Below are 18,995 nucleotides of genomic sequence, written 5' to 3' on the forward strand. Positions count from 1 at the left end.
TTAAGGGAGAGGTTTCAACCCAGCGAGAGTCTTCAGCATATTGCACTTTCACCTTCCATTGAAGAAGAAAGTTGCAAGTGAACTATGCTTTATCACGTGCAGTTTAATGATAATGAATTGTTCGACTCATGCTCCCCCTTGCAAGTATCTGTTGACAAATGACCACCTGCGATGACTGACAAAATTAAATCACTAATACGGCAAGTTAAAATAATCAGTCCTCAGGGAAACCTTTATTTTATCTAACTTACTAAAGGCATTAATTGAATGCTGGGCACCAGTGTTGGTCTTGCTTTCTGTGTATGATTATGGTTCACAGAGAGTCCTGACTTAATAAGGTAAAGGTAAAGGTAAAGGTACCCCTGCCCGTACGGGCCAGTCGTGTCCGACTCTAGGGTTGTGCGCCCATCTCACTCAAGAGGCCGGGGGCCAGCGCTGTCTGGACATTTCCGGGTCATGTGGCCAGCGTGACATCGCTGCTCTGGCGAGCCAGAGCCGCACACGGAAATGCCGTTTACCTTCCCGCTAGTAAGCGGTCCCTATTTATCTACTTGCACCCGAGAGTGCTTTCGAACTGCTAGGTTGGCAGGCGCTGGGACCAAACAACGGGAGCGCACCCCGCCACGGGGATTCGAACTGCTGACCTTTCGATCGGCAAGTCCTAGGCACTGAGGCTTTAACCCACAGCGCCACCCGCGTCCCTGACTTAATAGAAAGATGCAATACTGGTGGTGGTGGTGGAGTGTGTGTGTGTGTGTGTATGTGTGTGAGACAGGAGAATACTTTGCCAATTATTTTCTTTATTTTATTTTTTTTTAATTGTAGCTTCATCTTGCCCAAGGCAACAACCGACCAACCAACCAGAGACAAAGACATATATTTAAAACATCCTGCTCATTTCTAAAAGGCTACAGATAGTTAAAGACCAAAGGTCTGGTTGGAGAGGAAAGATTTTGCCTAGCACTTAAAGATATACAGTGGTACCTCTGTTTGCGAACGTCTCCGTTGATGAACATTTCAGTTTTCGAACGCCATAAACCTGGAAGTAGATGCTTTGGTTTTCGAATACGCCTCAGAAGTTGAACATGCCGCTGAGTGCAAGATTCTGAGGCCTAGCTGTCAGCTGTTGAGTTTTCTGTTTCAAACGTTTCAGAACTCAAACGGTCTTCCAGAACAAATTACGTTCGAAAACTGAGGGACCACTGTATAAAGATGGGACCCGGTGAACCTCCCTGGAGAGAGGACTCCACAAATGGGCTGTTCTTGTGTTGCCACCCTCCAGACCGCTTGTGGAGGGGGCACACAAAGAAGGGCCTCAGATGGTGATTGCAAAGTCTGGGGTGGTTCATATGGGAGAGTCGAACCTTAAGGCAGAGCAGCTTCATAGATAGAAACCAGTAGTTTGAATCGAGCCTGGAAACTGTCACGGCGCTGTTGACAAGGAATATCCAGAGTGAGAAATTAACTCTTTTTTGTGAAAAATACCATTGCAAGTTAGAAAAGGCATGTACATCAGTCCTGTGTCTCTCGGCTGCACTTAGGTGTGCGCTGAATGAGGCAGTTGCAGCAAGAGAGAGGGCCTGCCCCTGACTCCACACCAGCCTGATCTCTCTTTCCTCCCTCCCACAACTGTTTTCCCATCTCCAATCCTGCAGATTCTCCTTCCTCTGACTCTTATCTCCTGGCTGTTACAGGCTCCCCCAGGAATACAAGGCCTTAGCTATGGGAGAAGCAAGAACCTCTTTGGAGTGTTAGTGCTGTTAGCCTCTCCATTGTTGGCTCAGGTTGTATATATGTGGAAATAAACCTTATATCATAGAGACACTTCAGTCTCTGCTGTGCCTCATTGTCAGAAGAAAACATAGAGCCTGGGTAAAGCATGCCTGAAACTCCCTGGAAACTCACAGAGCTCAGAGACTGGGGATGGCATGTAACAGTATTTTAGTATTTGTGAATTAGCATCAGAAATGTATGCCAAATAGGAATAGCTTGTTTCTAAGTTGAGAAGCTTTTGCCTACGTAGAATAAACACCTTCCTTAAATAAAGAAGCACCTTATTTAATAACATCTTTTAAATAACAACACCTGGTTTATTTTTATCCATATAAATAGGGCAGGTTTTATGGTTGAGGCTATGCAGGCTATATGAAAGTCCAGTAAAAGAGAAAATTTAAAATTGCCTTGTATTAAATGGCACATTCATAAAAATTTAGGGTGTTCATAGTCTGCATTCAGCCACCCTCGGTCACAATTACATTTGAGTGAGCTGGGTGGGGGGAACTAATGCAAAAACCTATTATTCTCAAGACACATCTTAGAGCCAGGAGATTCTTAAACAAAGCGCTGGGACTATTGAAAGAAAAACAGTTGCGGTGGTGAACATTATAGTGGTAGAAGCCAGTACACCAAAGTAGAAAAACTCAGGCCACACATTGAATGAAATGTGGTGAATTATATTGCCCCTTTGTTTACTTGAATCAGGCTTGGATTGGGGAAGCCAATTTGCTGGTGGCAGTAGATGCAATTGCCTATGGTTGCAGAATGCAATCCGTTCACTAATTAATTATTAGATATATTTGGTATGTTCCATTCATTTCTCAGAGCTGATTCACAAGCGCGTGTAGATCAGTGGACCCCTTGTCATTTCATTATTCAATGTCTGGAGTGTGTGAACTGTCTAGATTGAAAAGCACTTTCCTGACCTAAGGCTGACACCCTATATGGCTCCCCAAGCAATTTTTCTGCCCTCCCCCCAAAGCTACAACTGATTTTGGCAACAATGAATGGTGCAGGGAGGGGGAATTAAGTATACGTGTTGTTCAGGTGGGCAGACTGACTTCAAGCCACAGTTCAACCTGGCATGTAGTCGCCAGAGAGTCAAAAAATGTTGTGAGCATTGCCTTCAGGCCAAAAACTTTAGCCTCCTCCGACCTGAGGGAATCGGAAAGGTCCATCTTTGGTATGTGATCTGTCAGGGCTCATTCACAATCACAATTCATGACTTGATATGACAATCAACAAGCACGCGGCATGAGCGTCTCCTTCGTTAACCCAGCGGTAAAGACTGGCAGATTGATATACAGAAAGTATTGCTGTACGAGGTGGGGGAAGGGGTCCTAAAATACAAAGAAAATACTTTCGTACGTTCCTGAGTCCAGATTGCCAAAAACAAAACAAAATGCAGTTGAAGTGTGCTTGCTTAGCATTATTAAGACTCATCCCAGAGCAAGGCTATTTCAGACTACAGTCATTGTCCCATGGGTTACTTGAGCACATGCTAAATATTTGATCAGCAACAGCATGTGTAAAGAAGAGATGGTGCTCAGGAGAGCCTCTCACCAACACCACTGCTTCTTCTTGGGTGTAAAAATATAATTTGTTGGCTTATATCGCATAATTAATAGCTTGGGCACTGGCTCTACCCAGTGCTTCTGTGACGCTTTCTGTCTTATTCACACATCACCTGGCATTGGTCTTATTGGTGGGGAAATGTTTCTTTACTAGAGTTTCTTCATATTTACAAAGATGGCTTCCGCTTCTATCCCTACATGGTGGGCGTGATTTTCGTGACTGCTTCATACAGGAAGTAAGAAGAGAGATTGAGAGAGCAAGAGGGACGGTGCTTAGAGGTTTAGTGAGAAACCACAAAGTATGTTTCCCCTGACTATCTTCTAGTCTCAATCCTGCCCTCTACTGACTGGAGGCTATAAGCCTGTTCTCTGTTCCAAAGGAAGTCCTATTGAGTTCAAAAGGGCTTCCTCCGTAGTTAAGTGGATATAAGACTTCAGCCGTCACTGATTTCAGTGGATGATGACCACTGTGTTGGGTACAATATTATGCAGTAAATAATGGCATTTGTAACCATAATGAGAAGTTCTTTTTTATAGTATATATCCTCAGATGGTGCTTATACCATTGCAGGCAAATGAGCACTGTTGTTGACACCTATTCCTCCCTTTTAATTTAAGCAGAGAGAGATATAACTACCCTTGAAAAACCATTCACAAATGTTCAGTGTGTTGCCATTTATGTTCATATTCAGAGCAACACTTTTTGTAGGTCTCTTACAGTGATGATGCGTGGTTCTGGACCATCTACATCAAAAGAAATACAAGCCAAATGCTACACCCAAATGCTATAGGTTAGAGAATATGATACCTGTGTGATGCCATAAATGCATATAACTTCACATACTGCAAAGTTAATTGTGATAGAGCACACGTCTTTACTTGCCAGTCTGGCAATCCTTCCCTGTTTCCTTCCCTGATGGAAGTAGAAAGAGTGTTGGCATTTCTACTGGACATTAGGACAATTTGCTATTGCACTCTAAGAATACTGTCCTAGGGTTTAAACCTACCCATCTGAGAAGCTCTTGTCTCATTACATTCAAGGTTAAAGCCTGAGTTACATGAAGATTGTTGGAAAGAGGGATATGATGTTCACTAAAGTGAAAACTTCTGGTACCACTGAATTATCTGATGATGAGTGTTTTTAGTTATCCAGACTGACATTGATGGTCTGAGAATTATGCCCCCCAAGTTTTAAATCCCCCAAAAGCTGTAGCGTGTGGTCTTTGCAGAAAATTGGGTAAGCAGTGCCAACATTGCTTGTCTTAGTTTACTAGACTTTTAAATATTACCCTGCTTAAGTCTCCGCATTTGACTTTCCTACAGAAGACGTCCCCTTGCTTTCCTGTACTATAGTTGCTTGTCAACAATTGGTTGCCTTAGTTCTTAAATGATTGTGTTGCCCATTTGCTCTCTGCTTTAGGAATCCACCATTCTCCATCCCTCTTAGTTTTCTTAACATTATCTTATCTAGAGTTTTGATCATCTTGCCATAACATTGGTGAGGATAGTGCTTCCTAAGCATGACCATTCAGAAGCCACTCCAGTTGAATTCAAGGGGACATTAGCTTGTTTGTGTTCATCGTAAACATACCTGCATTGGTGATGTCAGTAATAGTAGTTGTTTTTTTCCCATTCTCCTAGGCTGGAGAAAGAAAGGATACTTAAGCAGCAACCACATATAGCTGAAATATGGCTACATATAAGAATTACATCACACATACCATCTTTAAATGTGTGCCCCTTTTGGAGGGGAGGGCGTACACCTAAAATTTAAAAATATGAATGCAACTTAGGCAGTATTTGGAAGCATGTACATGTGCTCATTTTGACTGAACTCTAGCCAGCAAGCCCAGTGTTGTAACATTGAGTGAATGTATACTGTGAAAGGAGTTAGTTGAGTCGCTGACTGATACACCAAATGTCATTCACACCACAATGGGCTCATTTGGGTGGAGCAGGACACAAGCAAGGTCATTGTTCAATTACACCAGTGCAACTAGAGGAGACCAGGACTAATAAAGCAAGCGAGCTGGAAATTGTAAAGGGAGAAGCTTTCTTGTATACTGCAAAATTGAAACTCTCAGTTACATGTTGGGAGACGAGAACAGCATCTCCCCTTTGAAAGTCGGGGATTAGCCTTGCAAGATGAAAGAGGAACGTTTCTCTAGATCAGACCCTAGCTGCTCCACAGCATAGAAAATGGCAAGTCTGATAAGTCGTGGTGCAGCTTGTTATACGAAAGCAGCAATAACAAACTGAACGTGGGAGAGATAAGCGATCATCAATGTGAAAATGAAAATGTTGTGTCAAGCAGAGAGCAAATTCGGTTTTAAAAGAAAAAGAAGATAGGGACTTCTTTTTTTTCAGAACATCATTATTTGTTAAATGGCATGTGCTTTCCCTAATATTTGCAGAACAGTCAGCGGGAAGCGACTGCATTCTGCTAAGATAATGAGTCAAAGAAACACAGGGAGCATATGGAGCGGAAGGGATGATTGGGTAACCCAGTAAACACAAACCAAAATAGGTTCAATATTGTTGGGAAGGGATTGTGGCTGAGCTTTCTTTATGGTTCCCCAAAACAGAAATGTAGATGATAACATTTAATGTGCTAATTCTCTCTCTGTGTGTGAGAGAGAGACATGAGAGACATTTATGAAATTATGCATGGCATGGAGACAGTGGATAGAGGGGTGGAAATTCTCCATCTCTCATAATATAAGAACCCATGGACATCCAATAAAATGGAACGTTGGAATATTTAGGACAGATAAAATAAAGTAATAAAGTACCTCTCTCGCCCTGACCTAGCCACTGTGATCCACGCGACGGTCACCTCCAGACTGGATTATTGTAACTCGCTCTACGTGGGGCTGCCCTTGAGACTGACCCAGAAACTCCAGCGGGTGCAGAATGCTGCAGCGAGACTCCTTACGGGGTCTTCGCTGCGAGATCACATTCACCCGGTGCTATACCAGCTGCACTGGCTCCCGGTGGAGTACAGGATCAGGTTTAAGGTGCTGGTTTTAACCTTTAAAGCCCTATACGGCCTAGGACCCTCGTACCTATGGGACCGCCTCTCCTGGTATGCCCCACAGAGAAACTTACGGTCTTCAAATAAAAACATCTTGAAGGTCCCAGGCCACAGAGAAGTTAGGCTGGCCTCAACTAGAGCCAGGGCTTTTTCGGCCGTGGCTCCGATCTGGTGGAACACTCTGTCACAAGAGACCAGGGCCCTGCGGGACTTGACATCTTTCCGCAGGGCCTGCAAGACAGAACTGTTCCACCAGGCCTTTGGCCAGGACACAGCCTGACTCCCTCCCTCGGCAATCTTCGCAGAGCTCTGGCCCAATGGTTGCCAGTGGCTTGAATTAATTAATTTTATAATGAATGATTTTAGAGTGTTGTTTGTGCTGTACTTTTGTACTGTTTTATTGTTGTTAGCCACCCTGAGCCTGGCTTCGGCTGGGGAGGGCGGGATATAAATTAAAATTATTATTATTATTATTATTATTAATCCTTCATGCAGTGTGTGGTTATACTTTGGAGCTTGCTCCTGATGCCCACCAACTTGGATGGCTTTTCCAGAGAACTAGACAAATTCATAGAGGACAAGGCTATCAGCAGCTACTAGCCACAATGCTTGGCACCTCCAAAGTCAGAGGCAATATGCCTCTGAATACCAGCTGATGGGAATTGCAGATGGGCAAAGTGCTCTTGCACACATTCCAGCTTGCAGGCCCACACAGGATATCTGGTTGGCCACAGAGGATGCTAGACTAGATGGGTCGTTGGCCTCATCCAGTGGGTTTGCTTTACATTCTCATATTCCAATGGTTCCCCCCCTTAAAAGCCAACATAGGGCTGGTTCATAGCCCTCCTTTAGCCATGTTTTATCCAAGGGCCAGATAGAGGGACAGGGGACTTTTAATTTAGCCGAAAGAGCTGAGCTGCTCACTTGAAAGCTAACAGCACATGCTTAACTCAGCACATAGTCGCTTCTGTCACTGTGTTTAGCCCTGAATAATTTAATAAGACCTCGGAAATGGAGACTGCTGCTTCCATTCAGAGCTTTTTAACCAAAGGGTTGAAGCAGGGACCTGTAGCCACAGTTGCTGCCTGAAATTGAGAAGGAAGACTTTTCTCGTTGTAGTGAGGTGGCACAAACTCTTCATTTCTTGACCAGCAGGGGTTCCAGCTCCTGGGGACTGAGCACTGTTCCCCTCCCCATATTTTAGGAGTTGGGGTTGGGGGTCCCAATATCCCCAAAGCACAGAGGCAAAGTGCAGAGCCGAGCATGGCATAGCTTCAGTGGCCAGCTCCTTCTCCTGCCATGGAGGAGGAGGAGAGTCAAAGCATCCTCCCACCGGGTATTGTTGTAATTATGTATTGATTTACGCTTTATTGTGAGCCACTTTGGGCATATTTATATGAAAAGGGCAAAGTGCAAGTTGGAATAACAACAACAAATAGGGTGTTGACAGGGTGCTACCACTTTTATTGCTAAAGGCTACAGCAAGCAGAAACTCAGTTTCTGGCAGCTTTTCCAGATGCAATGATGGACTAAAGTACATCTGTTGATATTTGCCTTCTATGTGGGCTTATAAGTTTTGGGTGATAATTTCTGAGTTGCCCTTTTTTAAAAAAAGAAAAGTCACAGAACCACTTCCCACTGAGGAGGAGGAAACCTTGTTACAGGGTGGTAAAACCAAATTGTCCACAGGATTTCCCAAGGAATTCATTCCTTCTATAAAGTGACATGATCCACTACTCCGAGATGAATGTGAGGATCGGAATGTTGTTATCCATCTGCATACGAACTGACCCGGCGCTTGCACTTGTCATCTGAGGTCCTTCAATATGTCCCCCATCCCAGAAAGGTTTGTAGGGTGGCAACAAGAGAAAGGGCCTTTTCTGACTGTGGAATGCTCTCCCCAGAGAGACTCGCCTGGTGCCATCACTACATTTCTTTAGTGCCAGGCAAAAATGCCTATGCCTATAAAACAATATTTGGCCTGTAAAGGTCTGGGGAAGAGGACTGTTATTATATTTTATTAGGCTGTCTGTCAGTACGCTTTTTATTATGTTTTTATTATTGATGTTCTATAATGTGTTTTTGATATTGTACACTGCCCTGGGATCTTTTAATAAAGGACAGTATATAAATTGAAATTCATCATCATCATTATCATCATATATTGTTATGCTTCTTGAATGATCTGACATAGTTCTCAACTAAAAGAAGAAAATCAAAATAAGTGTGTGTGTGTATAGTGTGCGTGCATATGTGTGTGCGTGTTTTCAGAGAAGATTTTTAAAAAATGTTTTTTAAATGCAAACTTGGGGATGAGGTATTTTCTAAAAAAAGCTTAATGTGAAATGATGTAGAGTGAATACATAAAAAGAGGCTGTACTATCCATCACTAACTGTCCATTCCTGCCAGCCTGCTGCTTCTTTATTAAAGCAAATCTTTTGAAAAACTCCCTGTCTAAATATCACAGGTGTCAACTGGTGTGTGTGTCCTTTGAATCGTTGATATCTATACTAGCTTAAATAATTGGAAGATAAGTAATGGTTCCACCAAAAGTTATTATTAAGCGCTAAACAATTGTCATGCAGTGCCAGTTGTGGTTTTGTTGCCCGGGGGCTGCATTTTTTCACCTATACAGGTCTCTGGATACACACAGGAAATTGACTTCCTTTGTTTTCTTTTTCCTGCCCTTAAACTCTGCAGGTCAGCCCTACCCCGGGATGCATCCGAGCCCTAATGAAGATGCTGTACTGCCCTTACTGCCGGGGACTTCCCACTGTGAAACCTTGCAACAACTATTGCCTCAATGTAATGAAGGGCTGCCTTGCAAACCAAGCTGATTTGGATACCGAATGGAATCTCTTCGTAGGTAAGAACAGTTGGAGGGGAAGGGAGGGGGGAGGAGGAGGCGGCGGGAGGAAGCCATTAATCTATATAACTCCGTGAGAAGTTCAGAAAAGTTCAGCATTTGCTAAATTGAAAACGGGACATAGTGACTGCATGCCTTCGTTTGGTTGTCACTCACACTCTCCGATCAAAGTTTCTGCGGTTTATAGGGGACGATCATTGTTCCGCCTTGGAGCTGTTTTCATTAAATCTGTCTCAGTGTCACACTGTCATGTGATGTTGAAATTCCTAAGCTAAATTCGTAGGGGTGTGTGTGTGTGTGTGTGAGAGAGAGAGAGAGAGAGAGAGAGGCATACTGCAAATGTTTGGGTTGGGTTTGTGGTAACAAGGCTAGCAGGAGAGAGAAATTGTGTGAGAGAGTAGCTGATCTGCAAATATGAAGGCAACACAATCCTTGGTTCGTTTTTCCCCCTGAGTCAAGTATGATTGGGGGAATGAAATGCTCTGAAAACCATCGATGTGACAGGCAAAACTATCAGCCCCATAACTCGAGTTAAAAATATGCCAAATTCTCTCCTTCCATGCTCAGAATAATAATAAGGCACCATGCTGATACATAAATAAGAAAAGGGGAAACTTCATTTCAGACAGGTGGCCATTCTGCTGTAAGTCAATTTAGGTAGCTCTGTGTCTTCCCGGAAGATTTTTGTTTTGCCTACCATCCAGAAATCATTGGTGGGAAGAGGAGATGCCCAACTTCTAAACAACAAAATGTAACCATAATAAAGATAATGAGGAAAAGGGAACAAAAATAAGTTAATCTGAAAGTCGTCTTCACCTGACTGAGTGCCACTACAGGGTGATAAGTTTTGGGTTTCTTAAAATAAAATATAAAAAGCATCTTATTAGTGAAACAAAGCAAATATCAGATGTCTTCCCATTCCAAAAAAAGCCCATTGGGTGTCGAGTGATTTTCTTCCCCTTGTCACAAAAAAAGCAATTAATTTTCTTGAAGTGCCTATTTCATCTTTCTGCCTCCTTTTGAAATAATTCCCTTTCACTGAATACCTTGGAAGAAAACAAACGCACAATGAGCAATGAGGCAGAACTCTGCTGTGAAGGACAAGCAAAAATGTAGAAGAGCTCTTCACATCTTAATTCCGGCAGAAAACACACCCAAGTGGACTTGTATTGTTATGTTGGGTTTGTAGGCTGTGTAGAAACTACAGGGGGCTGGATGAAAAATGGAACAGAGAGAAGGCACATTGAGGAACATATATAGAATATACTTTGAAAAGGTACTTGAGGGAGAAATGACCGTGATGAGTCGAGATGTGTTTACATTCTTAGTTATCCCAAGATACACACTTCCTGGACACATATCATTATGTAAAGTGAATTGCATGAGATTCAATAACCAGAGGGAAATCAGCACACTTCTCTGTCATCCAATAACAAATTATTTCATTGATAATAAACAGGGTCAATATGAAGTTTTCATCACACTAGACAAAAGACTATAAAAGTGTCCAGCCCACTCAGTTACAATCACATGGAGGGGAAGAACAGGGTTGTGACCATAGACACATTGTTGTCATGGCCCCAGCACCAACCACATTTTTGGGGGCACAAATATAGAACTATAGAATGAAAAGGTGTTGTATGTGTAAAGGCTCCACTCTCCCCCATAATGTGGAACCTAATCTAGTACTAAAGAGAGTCAGCAAATGAGTGTGTATGCATGATTCATGCCATTATTACATGTGGTTTTGTAATTTATTTTTAAAAAACCCCGAATGACTGGAGCTGATGGTTAGATGAATAAATGAGTTTGTACACTATAGGTAGGGCAGTGGTGCTTCTACCGTATATTTTTTCTTTTAAAAAAATGAATGTAAGAATACTTTCTAGTACTAATATATAACACACAATATAATATCGCTAGATACTGTAAAATACTATAATAATGTATAATGCATAACTTTGTTATTTAGTGTTATCGTTAAACATCCTTCTCCCACATACAACCTCCTAAAATAATGCCTTCCTTATCATTTCATTTTAGCAGTGCCAAATAGTTTGATGATAAACCTTTGTTTCCTGTGTTGCAAATGTGGTGTAAGGAGGATTTTTTTTTCAAACTGTTCCTTTTTCCGCCTTCTTTCCCTCAACCATTCCATTTAAAACTCTTGAAGAGTGTGCTACATTTTTACACAACCATTTTCCTGATGCTGGAACTGTCAGGCTTGAGGTTTATGTATGGTTGGTGTGTACATTTTGGGATTACCCATGATGAGCAGTGAGTTCCCAGGTACACACCCAACAGAAAAAATCACAGATATAAATTTAATTAATTAATTGGCAGTATATTTGGGAGGGGTTTTCGTACAACGGTGCCTGCTTCTGTAGGGCAAATGGAAACAGATTTGCTGGTTGAACAAAGTGTATCTGAATTTTAATGCTGGGGTACCAAGGAACCAAATGCAACTCCACTCCCTTATGGGCATTCCCAATTATTTCTTAAGGCACCGTGTAAGCCAGGGGTTGTCAACCTGGTCCCTACTGCCCACTAGTGGACGTTTCAGGATTCTAGGTGGGCACTAGGTGGTTCTACGGCACAAGCTGAATCCTTCTTCCATTGAGCACCGGTAAGGAAATTTTTACCATCAAGAAAGATGCATTTAGTGGGCGGTAGGTAGAAAAAGGTTGACCACCCCGGTGTAAACTGGTGGTATAATAAAAATAATATTTTGTCCGATGCAAAATATCTCATTGAGTATTAAGAAAGATAACTTTGTAGTAAGGCAACATGGTGTGTGTGTTTTTTCCTATTGGGAAAAGGAATTCTGTATAATCATACATTCGGCAGGTTTTCAAAAGAGAGGAAAAAAATCATAGCTCACCTTGAGGATTGAACTGCAAGCAGGCTACTTCTGTCAGACAGCTGTCAAGCCTCTTCTAATAACAAACACCATATGCAATTCCCTTCATACAAAACACTACATAACTTTTACTAGCCAAATTAAAATGAAAAAGCAGAAGTATGCAGCACCACTGAGCTATGAAAGATTGGATAGGCTGCATGAGCGATTTTACCTCTGGAGCTTGTGTCGAGAACCATGCATGAAGAAAATAATATATAACGTTGTGCATTAGTAGTCTTTGCTTAGGTAAATGTGACTGAATGTTTTATTTCCCCCCCCTTCATTCTACTTTTTCTTTGTATGTACCAAAACCTAAGTTGAAAATAAGTGGGGGAGGGATTTTTTCAGATAGCTTTACTTCCAATTATTGGAAAAGCTGCTGCCACACAGCCTTGCAAGCTTTCCCACCTCTCCTTTCGTATAGATTTTCTGTCCTCATATGGCCGTGGGTAGACAATTTATGGTGCCCTCCTGATGTTGTAGGACTACAACTTCCATCATCCCTGACCACTGATGATCAGGAGGTTTGGGCTGATGGGACTTTCATCAACAGAAATATAGTGTCCAGGTCAAGTGAAGTAATAGCCCTGCGCTATGCTGCCTTGGTCAGAGACCACACCTGGAATACTGTGTCCAGTTCTGGGCATCACAAAAAGGATATTGACACACTGGAATGTGTGCAGAGGGCAGCCATGATGATCAAGGGTCTGGAAGCCAAGCCTTATGAGGAATGGTTGAAGGAGCAAGGTGATGTTTAACCTGGTAAAGAGGAGGCACTGAGGAGATATGATTGCCATCTTCAAATATCTAAAGGGCTGTCATGCGAAAGATGGAGCAAGCTTGTTTTCGCCTGCTCTGGAGAATATGACTCAAACCAATGGATTCAAGTTACAAGGTGATGGACTCTCCTTCCCGGAGTGTTTTTAAGCAGAAGTTGGATGGCCATTTGTCATGTAGGATCTAATTGAGATTCCTGGACCAGATGACAATTCTACAATTCTACCTGCAAGGCACCATGTTGAAAACCCCATCATATGATCTACCAAGCCAGGAACACGTGAAGTTCTGTATAAGGTGATTGTTGAAAATTGACCTGTTATCGAAATCATTTGCCAAGCCTATGGATTTCAGTGGGTTTACTCTAAGTATGACTTAACTGGATACAAGCAGATGTGTATATAAACCTTCTGGATAAATTGTATCTGCCTTAGGCCACTCTTAAGTGCCGTGACTGCCAACCATTGTTTGCAGGCTACAAAGAATCCCAAGAACTGTAGTTTGAGAATGTTTGACATTACTGCTGCAATTTTATCCTGCTCAGAATGCATTTGCAGCTTCAGCAACACTAGCCTCCCTTCCTTCAAATTTAGCATATAACTTTGTCACCAAAACAACCCCAGGGACTTAAAAGCAAGAAATCCTATCCTTCCAGGCTCAATGCTTAGGGAGCTTGATTCAAAATGACCTTTCTTAGCTTGAGAATGGATGCCTCATCTCAGAATAAGCCTTGCTAATATGCTTTTCACAAGTTCTCCCTCTCTTATCTCCAGTATGTTGATTGGTCCATGTCACAAGAAGTGGGTGGTCAGCCATTTGCAATCCTGAAGGTTTTTCCCTCCTAACATGTTTCCCAAGAGATTCAGAATCACTCTGAGCTGCTTTGGAAGAATCTGATGATATGGGAGGTTCCTGCTTCTATGTCTCTTGAAGGACAGGGGTTTATTTCTCCTTCTTTGCCCTTTAGTGGTAGACTTTAAAACCTGCAACTCAAGCAAATATGTACCTTACCACTGGAATAAAGAGTGTTTTAGCAACAATGTGCTTTCATTTATTCTTGAATTCTGGAACTGAAGTGAGAGGAGTCCTATTCACACAAAGCTTCATTGGAGGAAACCATTTTTTCCTTGTTCTTCCTTCTCCCTGAAGCTTCCTGTGCCTCATTGAAAAGCTACTTCTGATGGTTAGTGGACCTCTGGAAGAGAATGGGAGATCACGCCTGGGGAAGGGGGAAATCGGTGAAAATCATCCTTCCCATTTCTTCTGATAAGAATGTTAGTCAGATTCCCTTCTGTGAATGTCTGGATCCAACTCCATGTGGTCTAATTTCCTAATAATACCATTGTATCTATTACATTAAATTGCCTCTGAATTCCAGCTTTCTTAGATGCTCTGCTGTGCTACATTCTACTAAGAGGCAGATATTTTGGTTTTATAGGAAACACTAAGGCTGACGCGGGTGGCGCTGTGGGTAAAAGCCTCAGCGCCTAGGGCTTGCCGATCGAAAGGTTGGCGGTTTGAATCCCCGCGGCGGGGTGCGCTCCCGTGGCTCGGTCCCAGCGCCTGCCAACCTAGCAGTTCGAAAGCACCCCCGGGTGCAAGTAGATAAATAGGGACCGCTTACTAGCGGGAAGGTAAACGGCGTTTCCGTGTGCGGCTCTGGCTCGCCAGAGCAGCGATGTCACGCTGGCCACGTGACCCGGAAGTGTCTTCGGACAGCACTGGCCCCCGGCCTCTTAAGTGAGATGGGCGCACAACCCTAGAGTCTGTCAAGACTGGCCCGTACGGGCAGGGGTACCTTTACCTTTTAAGGCTGAGTACACACCATGCAGTTAATATGCATTCAGAGCATATGCACCCCAATGAATCTTGGGAGCTGTACCTTAATCCTCACAGAGCTACAATTCCCAGCACCTTTAGCATACTAGAGACCTTGTGTCCCCCGCAGGGAAAGGTACTGACATTCCTTGTTAGAATTTTCCAGCCACCTCACCTGTTCCTCTACAATTGCTGCGGTTCTCTGGTGAGCGATAATAGCTATTAAACCAGTTTAACAGCACAATTCTGTTTTGTTACTGAGAAATAAGCCTCATTGAGTTCAATGGAGCTTACTTCCAGGTTTGTGTTTATAAGTTGGCAACTCTGCAATGTGCTGAGTGTTTGTGAAAGAAAGAGCAACAATAAACACAGACATGGCCTCCAAGAAACAATTATAAAATCATTTCCCCTAAAAGAATTTCAGGGCATGAGAGATGTATTTCAAAGCATGTCAGTCATTTTGGCTCTGAAGGGCTCTCCCAAGATGATTTCAAATGTCACATTTGCCATGTTGCATTGTCAGTCACAGTGAGGTAAATCTGGGGCCTTTGCAGATGATTTTTATCGAACAAGAAATGTGCACTTGTTACTCAAGTTTTGTACATGATCCAATCCCCCCGCCCACCCAAATCTCCTAGTTGCTACAGAGAAATTGCCTGAAATGAAGAACCCAAAACAATCCATTTTACAGTTATTCTGAATGTGCTGGTGGGTTCTTCGCAGCTCCATGTCAGACTTCAGGAGGAAGCTAATTGGTCAATTTCTGGTCCCTGCCACTTTTGTATGAGATCACCAGGCTTGGTCTCTGTCCAGAATCTGACTCTGCACTTATAGCCTTCTCCTCAGTCAACTCTGTGTCCCCCGCAGAGAGCAGAAGAGGCCCATCGGAACCCACTGGAAACCTCCACAGAATCATTCAACTCTTCCAGCTCCTCCCACCCTTCCTCCTGATCCAACCACGCCCTCCAGTTGGACTGCAACTCCCATCAGCCCCTGGGGGGATGTTAAACATTCTACTTCGTCTCTACAATCTGGAGGCAACTTCAGAAGGGAGAGGAGAAACATTTCTTCTTTTCCGCCATCAGATTTTTGTTGGTGGCAGCGACATTATCTCATCCCAAGAGTAGTGGGCAGAATTTGCACCACCACAAAGAGAGGTAGGCTATGCCAGTAATGTCAGGTAACAGCTGAACTATATTTTGTTTTCGGGCCAGTCTTGACAGACTCTAGGGTTGTGCACCCATCTCACTCAAAGAGGCCGGGGGCCAGCGCTGTCCGAAGACACTTCCGGGTCACGTGGCCAGCGTGACATCGCTGCTCTGGTGAGCCAGAGCCACACACGGAAACGCCGTTTACCTTCCCGCTAGTAAGCGGTCCCTATTTATCTACTTGCACCGAGAGTGCTTTCGAACTGCCAATATTTGGTTCTGATAATGAGTCCATTGTGTAACTGTCAATAGAAAATTTGCTTTCAATAGCATAAGTGTTCATATGTAGCGGGAGGCTGTAGCTACATTTTGATTCATTGGTTAATTATTTTTTGTTACAATTATTTTTCTCATTTGTTTTATCCTTCCTTGAAGCAGTCTTGTAGGAAAGGGGGAGGGGTATCAACAGCTCAGTGGGAAAAGATGTGAATGCTCTAGCTCATCAGTCTCATTCCCAAGAGTTTCAAGTAATTTATTTTAAAATGGATGATTATGTTTTGGAAACACTTCTTTTTTCATTTGCTTACAAATCAAAATGCTGACATTTTGCAATTATGAATTATCCCTAAATTGCCTTGCATTTCAAGGATAGTGCTTGAAGCAACATCTACAAACTAAAGTGGCTTAGCATTTACTTTTCCTTTGTTTTTTAGTTTGCTACTTTGCTGTGTATTAATGGCTGAAAATGGGTATCAGCATCCTGGCCTTGCCTATGACAAGTAGGAAGTTTCCGTGACAGTGAGAAGATTGGATATGTGATATATACAATACATAAATATTTGCAGACCCTTTGAGGATAAAATGGATGTTGTTCACCTATTGGGGAGGCTACTGTTGTGGATTTCATGCACTAATATATGTTGACTAATATATGCATTTTTATGCACACTCTATCCTGGTAAGTGCATGTGTGCACATTACTTGGCTGGAGAACTGCATTGCAAAATTCAGAGAAGTGCAAATTTCATAGGGCGGCTGAGTTTTGGTTCTTGTATTGTTTCAGAAACTGTAAATTAGGTAACCGAATCAAACTTCTCTTCTATCCCTACTCCCAGTAAAAATTGCAGCCTGAAGCACTCAAATGTCAGCCTTTGGGCCAGTTCAAGTTTCCAAGGTGTCTTCAAGGGCAGCCCCATGTAGAATACATTGCGGTAATCCAATCTGAGCTTGGAGCACCGTGCCCTAGTCATCTCTGCCCAACAGGGGCTGCAGCTGGCGAACCAACTGGAGCTGAAAATTGGCACTCCTAGACCCTGAGGCCACTTGGGCCTCAAGTGTCAATGTTGAATCTAGGTGTACCCCCAGGCTACAAACTTGCTCCTTCTAGGGAAGTGCAATCCTGCCCAAAACAGTCTGTCTTCATACCTCCTGAACTCAGGAACTTGGAACTCTAAACATCTCTGTCTTTTCAAGATTCACTTTGTTTGTTGGCCCACACCCAGTCCATCAATGCATTCAAACTTCTGTCTAGCACCTTAGCTGCATCTCCAGATTCAGATGGAGCAGATCTGTGGCATAGATTGTCGCCGACTGTGATTTTGAATAGTCCTTCAACATTCTGGAAAGATTTGACTGGCTTGATGTGTGTGCAGGCAAAATAGCCATATTGGGAGTAAGCTCCCCACGAGGCATGTTTGGCCCAAGCCATTTACTTGGAAATGTCAGTTGGCCAAATTTTAACCTACTCTACAGTAATATGGAAGGGGAGATATTTTCCACCCTGGTAATGAAAGGCTGGATTTTGTGTAACATTCTCGCTTCTTTGGAGACATGGGATATTGTGCCATTCAGAGCCAAGAGAATTGCCCAAGGTTGCAGTCTGTAAAGCCATTTTCTGTTGAAATGTGCAGCTATATGTAATGGAACCATAACCCATCATTAGAGAATGCTGAAAGCAATATACCAGCCCTAATACCCCCAGAACTGAGGAAACAGGCCCCTCGGAGCAAAAGTCCTGCCGTGTCCTCTAAAATTGCTAGTAATATAAGTTAGTTCATTCCTTTAATCTAATAAGAACATTACGGCTGCAGTCCTGTCTTATGCCTATTCAGCTGGGAGTGAGCCCAATTGAACTCAACAGTACTTATTTCTGAGTAGACATGCAAAGGATTGTGCTGGAAAGGCAGAAAGAAAGGGAGGTAGATATTCTTTGACATTTTGGAGGCAGTTGGATTCTTGCTTCAGAAGCAGATGCTATAGAAGATGAATGTATCATTTATACTACTGCAAGATGATTTACTTCATCATGCATATGTAAAACAACACTTTGGGGTCCAGTTATTATAGCTGGAGCAAAACAACCGTTTTTGCCCAATGGAAACTATATATGTAAGGAGCTTTTAGAACTATTTTTTAAAAACTCCATTGGGAGTAGATAGCTTTCCAGCCCATTAGCATTTAATTCAGGTAGTGTAATATTTTACTTGGAGGTGAAAACGCCATGTGTGTGATTTTGCTATGTAAACAAATGCACCAAAAATTGGCTGGCTGCAATTCTGATGCCTTTCAGGTGACCTGAAATTTTCACTAATTTCTAAACAGTTTGCAAATACCTTTATTCGTAACATAGAGTCTTTTGATGAAGTACCATTACCACTTTTTCCACCTAGCTATTTTCCAAGGGATATTGCCAAGTAGTCCATTCATTTTCCTGGTGATGTTTCCGTTTGAATGCTGAAGCTTGCAAGAGTCTTTTTAAGTAAGAGCACTTTATTGAAATTATACTACGTTTTGCATTATACCGAATTTGCACAGTATCAGAGGTGGTTTGACAATCACAGCTTACTGCGTATAATCCACATCCCAAATATTATGTTTTCTTGCTTGATGATTACTTTTTTTTAAATCACGAGGTTGGCTTTTAAAAAACACACTCAGAGCTATCTGAATTACCTGTGAAGCCATCTGTGCTTGCAATCCTATCACCAATGGCAGAATTCCCATTGGTTTTATCGGAGCAGGTAGCCTTAAATAATCTTAGTGTGTTGTATACATAGTATTACTGTGACTTGGGGAAAACTAAATTATGAATTTCTTTGT

The 18,995-nt window shown here is 42.6% G+C and overlaps 1 protein-coding gene across 2 annotated transcripts in view; it reads left to right on the top strand.

Moving 5' to 3' along the window:
* GPC6 (glypican 6) overlaps positions 1-18,995 on the top strand; it is a 766,899-nt gene that overhangs the window by 571,946 nt on the left and 175,958 nt on the right. For both annotated transcript variants that reach the window (XM_083437893.1, XM_083437892.1), the window contains exon 4: positions 9,086-9,251. In XM_083437893.1, coding sequence (XP_083294019.1) covers positions 9,086-9,251 — 166 coding nt within the window. The remainder of the gene's footprint in view (positions 1-9,085; positions 9,252-18,995) is intronic.

Source organism: Podarcis tiliguerta, assembly GCF_965153285.1.
Source record: "Podarcis tiliguerta genome assembly, chromosome: 4".
In the NCBI taxonomy this organism is placed as follows: Eukaryota; Metazoa; Chordata; class Lepidosauria; order Squamata; family Lacertidae; genus Podarcis; species Podarcis tiliguerta.